This window comes from Aplysia californica, unplaced genomic scaffold (genome assembly GCF_000002075.1).
Source record: "Aplysia californica isolate F4 #8 unplaced genomic scaffold, AplCal3.0 scaffold00708, whole genome shotgun sequence".
In the NCBI taxonomy this organism is placed as follows: domain Eukaryota; kingdom Metazoa; phylum Mollusca; class Gastropoda; order Aplysiida; family Aplysiidae; genus Aplysia; species Aplysia californica.
Genome location: NW_004797978.1, coordinates 376,125 through 383,872, shown reverse-complemented (window position 1 = coordinate 383,872; position 7,748 = coordinate 376,125). Strand labels below are relative to the sequence as shown.

Here is a 7,748-nt window from a genome sequence, read left to right as displayed (position 1 = left end):
GAGAAAATATGAGAGCATCTTCTCTACGGCACTACCTTGCCTGCTCCCTCCCTCCTTTTATCACCTTCCAGCATGTCTCATTAAACTTTATATGCCAGTGTTTCTCTCTGAGACTTGAAAAGGGCCTCTTTGCTGTCACAATATTACTTCATGGTAAAGCAATTCATTATGAACAATGTCGTTCAACTGCTCACAACACTGCACTAATAATTGAATGATGTTATATTTTTAGGTTGAAAGAGTGCTGGGAGAGAAGTCATTACCATGATAGAAAGTGCTCATCCGTTATTACAGACCCTCCTTGGAACATTATTCACATGGGGCCTCACAGCTTTAGGAGCCGGCCTTGTGTTTGTTTTCCAGAGTGGGCAGGTAGGTTGACACTCATGCCGTTCAGCGTTTGTTATGATACGTAGTTTTATAATCATGAATAAATACAAAAGAAACCTGATATTATATATGTGAATCTGTAATACTGTAGACGTATAGTGATTAAACATTTTTTCTACTCTTGGTATGTGGTTTGAGGATGCCATTTGTAGGTTTTGCTTCTTTTCTTTCCCTTTGTTGTGTTTGTTTGCCTCTCTTGCCTTTCCCCTGCACTAATTGACTGTTTATGTGACAATGTGATCTTCTCTTATTCATAATAAACTTATTTCTACTTTTCACTGAAGTGAAGGTGTTCGAAAAAGCTTTTTGTGGTAAAAGAAGCGGAGGGGAAATAATGTAACTGTGAAGGGAGTTGAACAAATGGAAACATATGTTATCAGGATACACCTTAGAGTTGAGTTAATCCAAGTCCAGCCTTTCTCTGGGTATTGAGTGTTTATCATTGTTTGGCCTTGTGCTGTTAAATATGGTGATCCTATGTCATAATATCCTCTGTTTTTATATGTAAATGAATCTGTTTTCATATATATGGACTGACTTGCCCCTCCGTTCTTATTTCACAAACCTGTTTGCTCCTGTTGAAGACATTCTGTTGTTGTTTTTTCAGTCAACACTTTTTCAATGCTCTTTTTTCTCATGTTTCTAGCTCAGACTTACTTTGCTTTCTTTTCTTATTTGTTGAGTTGTTTCTACCTTTGTTTTATCTTTTTTTCTTTTTGATATGAATTTTTGAAGGCTGTGATTTTTCCATCTGGACAAGGACAGTGCTCTTTCCTTCCATTGTCATTATTTTCTTCTCCTTGCCTTACTCCTCCTTTCCTTTCTTCTTCATTCATCTTTCAATGTCCATTTATGTCCCCTTTTTCTTTTTTCTCTTTTGTTTTCTTCTCCTCTATTCATTTTGTTTATTCTCCATTCTTTTATTTATTTTCCTCCTTTGTTTCTTCTTCTGGCCTTTTGTTTTTTGTTTTGGTAAGTGTTTTACGGCGCTCGCAACTGCATAGGGTCATATGAGCGTGAGGAACAACCAAAACTTTTTAAGTTGGTAGGAAAATTGTGAATTTTGCCAGGTAGCGGCCGAAGCCTACTCTTATCGATTTTAGACCACCAAAGGATCTTTAAGGTGCTCAACCTGCACACGGGCCCTCCGAGATTTTTCGCCCTTGTCCGAAATGGCTAGGTATAGATCTTTCCTACCAGAAGATCAGGGGTGTGGCTGAAAGACAGCAGGAAGAAAGAGCCAAGGAGTAGCAGTAGAAAGGCTGCAGAAAGAGTCAGGAGCCCAGAGGAGAGGGCAAAGGAGGTGAGGAGGTGGGGGACAGAAAGAGGAGAGGAAAGCAGATGACAGAACATTGCAAGAAAGAAGGAAAGGAGGTGAAAGAAGAAAATTTTTTGGTCGCTACCCATATTTGAACCCGGGACCTTTGAATGAGAGGCCAACACCTTAACCTCTAGTCTAGGCCATGAGAGCCCCCCTTCTGGCCTTGATCATGGTTTTAAAAAGCACCCATAATGCAACCTCCAATTTGAAAAAAAAGCTAAAAATGTATAAAATTCAAGGCCTTGCACAGCGAAATGTAAGTCCATAACTATTTAACCTCATTGCACTCTCCTGGTAACACAGACACAATATTTGTGAAGGAAACAGCAGTACAGCCACAGATTATTTTTTGTTCAGAGCGGCCCTCACACTGCTCACGTTGGTCAGGCCTGCCCGAGCTGTCATCAATGTTTGTCCTTGATTCATTCTTTTGACAAAGCTGGTGGTGGTATTGATTTCTCTGTGCACCTATTCAAGCAAAGGAATGATATTTCCATAAGGGCAACAGCTGGCTCACTGGCTTAGATAGAAAAATGAGTGGGAAGTTTCTGTCCTCCTGTGTAGCAAGTCATAACTCTCTGTCTACATAGCTATGTCTTCTTCTTTACAATGGAGTCGGTAGCACATGAAGGTGATTCATTTATCATTAATCTGCTATTGACATGATAATTCCCACCTTACTCCCGTGCCTCTGGATGTTTACCAGAAGAAGACAGCAAATGGGGATGTTATTGTCTGCAGGTGTCACATAATCTGTAGTGATTAGCATTGTGTCTGTGCCCTTTTCTTAAGCTGTCTGTAGTTATTATATAAAGATGAAACGTGTCACTACTTGTCTTTTTTTTCGTTTTTTTGTCCATGTTGTATTCATTCTCATCCTTCTGAGGGTCAGTCCTGTCTTTATCCCCATCATCCTTTTGATTACTCTCTTCTTTATCCTCCTCCTTGTCAATTTTCTTACCTCTTTATTCTTTTCCTTCTCTTCCTTCATTCAGGGGTGCTACCACCCCCCCTCCCCCCAAAAAGAGAGAAAAAAGATTAAAACATGAGAAGACTTGAGGTAAGATAGGATAGGGTTTCTGGTGAAAACTGACGTTTTAAAAATCTCTTTCACGTAGTAAATGTATTTGAATTGATAATGAAGAGGCATCGGAGATGCTGATAGTTCAGTTGGTATCATGTCAGACTACGTTTTTCAAAGACCCTGGCTTGAATAACCAATGGGGCAGTCTTGAACTTGGGTTGTTTGGGAAGTTTTCAAAGCTCTCCATCCTCACGAACAGGTTCTATCAGAGATGAGTTATATATTCGAAGGTTCCACCTCTCAATTCTTATTGCCCTGGTCCCCTGTACCTAAGGACTCATGCACCTGAGTTCCCTCGAGTTATCTGCTAGATTTAAATCATCGCAGGCCAATGCAAGTGTTTGTTGCACAAACAGGAAGAGGTAGCTCACATTCAGTTGTTTGCTTAGGCCCATTTGGATTAATGACCTTGTACAGGTGTTATTGACCCGTACCGCACAATAGATCAGGCATCTTTGCACAAATTTGCGGTCAAAGCTCTACGAGGATTGTGGGATAGGTCATCTTTTTGTTTCAGTAATAATATTTTTTTCAAAACATTTTGGGAGAGTTTCTGTTATCCAAGACTAGTTTATGCGGAATTATTACCTTCATCAGACATGGCGCTTCTTCTATTTATTTCATTTCTCTCTTCCATCAACAGAGAAAAATTCTTGATGGCAGTCTGGGCTTTGCAGCTGGGGTGAGTAGTCATGACAAGATCACAAGTTTGAATTTTTTAGGTTTACTGTTGGATTTCACTGGCTTCTGGTGAGGCCGTAAGGTGTTTCACAGTCGCATGCAAAAGACTTGAGTTCGGTTCACATGTTGGGAGAATTTTTATAGAATATCTCCATCTTTCTACTCGAGTGCTGTATTTCCTTCAGTCCGTATTGGTCTTGGCAAGCAGGGTCAAAGCAGTAGGTCTGGATCCTGCTCGTCAAATTTGAGAGTGGCGATTCACGATTCAGTCGGCTTCAATGAATCGCGAGTATGCGAGCGCTCGTGGAGCTGTGGCGGAACACTGACTGAAATGGAACAGTGTCATATCAACGCCTCTTGGCGAGCGCGAGTCACACTCTTGTTGTTCCGCCATCCTCTCCGCCCCACACCCTTTGTTGCGCTGCTCTATCAACTGACCTCAATTAGTGACCCCCATAAATTCCCCCCCCCCCCCCCCCCCCGCAACATAGGGGGGTTGGACTATACCATCTTTTGTAAAATAAGGGGAGCCATACTAAGTGTTCCGTTCCGTTCTTGCGCTCGTGACTCGACTCAGCAGTAGGTTAAACAAGCCACAAGGTGGTGACAGCGACAGAGGAGTGAATCGGGAATCGTTTGGCGATACTGTTCCGCGTTCCGCTGAAGTGAATCGTGAATCGCGTTCCGCAGGCAAAAGTGGCGATTCAGTTCCGTTCTCGCGCTCGTGACCCAGCCATACAAAGCAGCCCACCTTCCAAATAATCTTAATTTCATTGTTTGAATTGTAAAACACCAACAATTATTTAAACAAATTATATAGTGGATTACGGAGTTCTCTTACTGACTTTTTAAATATGATTTTGCTTTTAGAAAAACTTAATGCCTGTTTTTGTATGAACTTATAGTGTGTGTTTGTGTCATTGTGTTGATAGGGTACGATGTTCTTATATTTTGTGTTGCAAAAGGTTTTGAAAGCCAGCAATTGTTACTGTTTTCCAGTGGTGGATCAAATAGAGTATATTTGATCCTCCACTATATACTTCGTGGGTGGTTGTTGGGTGCTCAGGTGTGGTTTGCTCCTTCTTTCCTTTAAACAAATCTATTGTCGTGGTCTCTCCTATTTCTTTTTTGTGTTTGTTACTCTCTTGTAACACCTCTAATCTTCGGCACTTATATGACCTTATTGTGTTGCAAGTGCCGTAAAACTCTTACTAAAACTAAAAGAGTATACTTCTTCCCTCTTATCTTGTCATTTCTTTACTCATGATTGTTTTTAGAAAATAACTTAAAATGTAGACTAGTACAGCACAAACACTATCAGTTGTAGTAAGTAACAGAAAGACATGTATTTTAATTAATCAGGAAAGAAATGGGTTCGTTTCTAATACTCAGCATTTAAAACAGACAGTGCTTGTCCTGAAGTTATCTGTTAGTAATGGAAGGGTTGAAGACATGGGCTGAGAAGAAAGCAGGCCAACCAAGATTTGCACTTTATTACTTTATTTATTTTAAATAGGTTTTTAATTTGTATAGAAAGATACGTATGTTTATACTTGCATAGTTTTAGTGTGTTCAGCATTTTATATTTGTATGATGAAAGACTGCTCAGTTTGAGTCTAAAGATTCTGGGTGTAATTCCAGGATGTCAGCCAAGAAAATTTCTAAGGCCTGAAAGAATCTTAGAATTATGTGTACCGTATTATTTGTGTGACAGCATTAAAAATTCAGCTCTGGATCTTTTAGTTTTAAAGAAGATTTTACTTCCTTGCCAGTCTCTTCAAATTTTTTCTTTCATCAACATCAATCTTTCCCCTTCTGTTCATTAAGCTGGTGATAAATTTGGTCAACTCTATGATGTGCAGATTGGATTTCAAGTAGGGTCCAGATCTTTCTGTCGATATTTTGCTTATTCTGAAAATGGTTCCACTGGTCTGTATTCTGCCAAAGACTTTGCACTGCTAGATGGTTCATTCATCTGTTAAAGATACTTAAAAACTGTACTAAGAAATAGCGGTGGTGACATCTTTATTATTGCTCATTTATTGTTATATCTGATAAGTGACATATCTCGCGTACAGAACATAAGCACAAAGATTTTTTAGATTGAAATAAGTCATTCGTTTTCTTTTGCTTTGAAAGCCAACGACGTTGCTTTTTTTTTCTCGACGAAGTGTTTTTTTTTCTAAAATAGAGACGCAGCTATCTTGAAATACAATTTTAAATTCTATCCAATCAGTGTCTAATAATGCATTTAAACTCAACCTCAACAGCACTTTAGCGGGTTGGGGCTTAATGAGCATATTTGGTGCTCATTGTCTATACTCAGCTGTATATATATACAATACAGTGCATCATCTCTGCAATGCCCTGCTGTTGAAATTACCTGTTTATGTCTAGTAGGCAGTTTATGTTGTAAACCGTCCTTCCCCCCCCCCCCGAAAAAACAAACAACTTAAACAACTTGCAATGTCACGCTTTCAGGTGATGACAGCTGCCTCATACTGGTCTCTCTTGGCTCCAGCCATCGAAATGGCGGAAGGCTCCGGTTTGTATGGAAGTGAGGGACAGTGGGCTTTCGTTCCAGTTGCCATTGGGTTTACCCTTGGAGCTGTGTTTGTTTACGGAGCTGACGTCTTATTGCCCTCCAGTGTGAGTAAGAATGGCAAAATCAGGAACTATGAAAAAGATTTATGTCCCTTTATAACATAATCATATGAAAGGTATGTGTACATATAAACCCCTTTTTTGATAAGGATTGAAGCTGATGATTCTTTGACGACATGTTTACTTACAGATTTCCATTCTTGTGTGTATGTCCTCTTAGTTGCCATCAGTCACCACCAATGCAAAAGATTTAATTGTGTTTTAGTGCTTAACTGATTAATCTGTGTCAGTGGCACTTTAATACAAAAGCACATTTGTAAGTAGTGTTGCCTTTTAAACTTCATGTGTTTTATCTTTTGTCTCAGAGCGAAATGCTTGCAGCTAAAGAGATTTTAAAACAACAACAACAACAACAACATCTTTTGTCTTAAATGGGTTGGATCTGAAGGGAAAAGTACATATAGTATCTTAAGTTTATTATAAATGTTTTAGGCTCTCACTGACATAATTGAGATCAATGCAGAGTATTGTAGTTCATGAAGTACAAAAATTGGAGAAAAATTGTGATACCTTCCTGGGTAAAATGACGTCTCCTTTTTCTGAATTGATATAGCCTAGATATTGTGTTTTGCATATTCAAAAGTCCTTTCACATTAAATAATTAATCTCTTAGATTATTTTAGTTTTTTTGTTTAATAATATTTGCTGATTGCATTATGAAAAAAAATAGTGGGGATTGAGCAATGACAGAAGATTCACTGTAAAGTGTGTACTTACCAGTACGACATTCTGCCCTGTCCCAGTCACATAGACCCCCCCACCAGTCAGACAGATGTTTGGGTGACATAATTCTCTTACACTTTATTTTTTTTTGTATAGGGAAACATGCTGAATCCCTCCAGCAGTCTGGCTCTGAGTGTTGAAGACAGACCAAAGTATGAGGGTTCTGAGTCCATTCTCCTTACTGTCCAAGAGGATATGGTGGGGTCATCGGGCGCAAAACCTCGCTTGAATCAGGCAGACACAAGACAGAGGAGGACAGCAGGGTCTCCCTCAGCTTTGGATGCAAGATATCATGAAAAGAATGGCTTATCAAGTGCTCCGGCTCGACTGGAGAACTCGGATAGCAAGGCCGTGAGCTGGCGGAGGATACTGTTACTGATCATAGCAATCACAATACACAACATTCCAGGTGAGGCTGGGATGGGGAGTGATCAGCTTAGTTGGTACAGTAAAACCTCCATATAACATACTCCTTCCAGGCCGAAGATTTATAATGTCTCAGCTGTGGGTAGCATAAGCCCCAAAAAATGGCAGTGAAAGGGGAGGTTAGTGAGTAATATTTATTCACTTTATTAATCAACATACCTGTATGTGCTTATGTGTGTGTGGCAGAGAGAGAGAGAGAGAGAGAGAGAGAGAGAGAGAGAGAGAGAGAATAAGACAGGTTTGTTGGGGGAGGGGGGGAATCAGCAAGAACAATAATAATATAATGAATCATTTCACTCGGAAAACCGTTAGCAAAACATCACCATCATCTTAAAAACCCCCAGCAGGAACAACAAAATGAACAATGACAGAAACAAAAACAGAACTGTAGAAAAAAATAAAAACAAACCCTACAAAAAACATCATCTTTAGTCTCTATATCCCAAGAGCTGTGATCCA

At 39.6% G+C, this 7,748-nt stretch overlaps 1 protein-coding gene across 1 annotated transcript in view; it reads left to right on the top strand.

Annotated features, from left to right (window-relative positions):
• Nucleotides 1–232: 232 nt before the first annotated feature.
• Nucleotides 233–7,748, top strand: part of LOC101853495 (zinc transporter ZIP11) — a gene marked incomplete at its 5' end in the record, with an annotated part of 14,846 nt that continues 7,330 nt past the window's right edge. Inside the window, 4 exon segments of the mRNA XM_005108682.2 lie at nt 233–372; nt 3,439–3,477; nt 5,958–6,125; nt 6,960–7,272. Of these exon segments, the coding sequence (XP_005108739.1) occupies nt 265–372; nt 3,439–3,477; nt 5,958–6,125; nt 6,960–7,272 (628 nt within the window).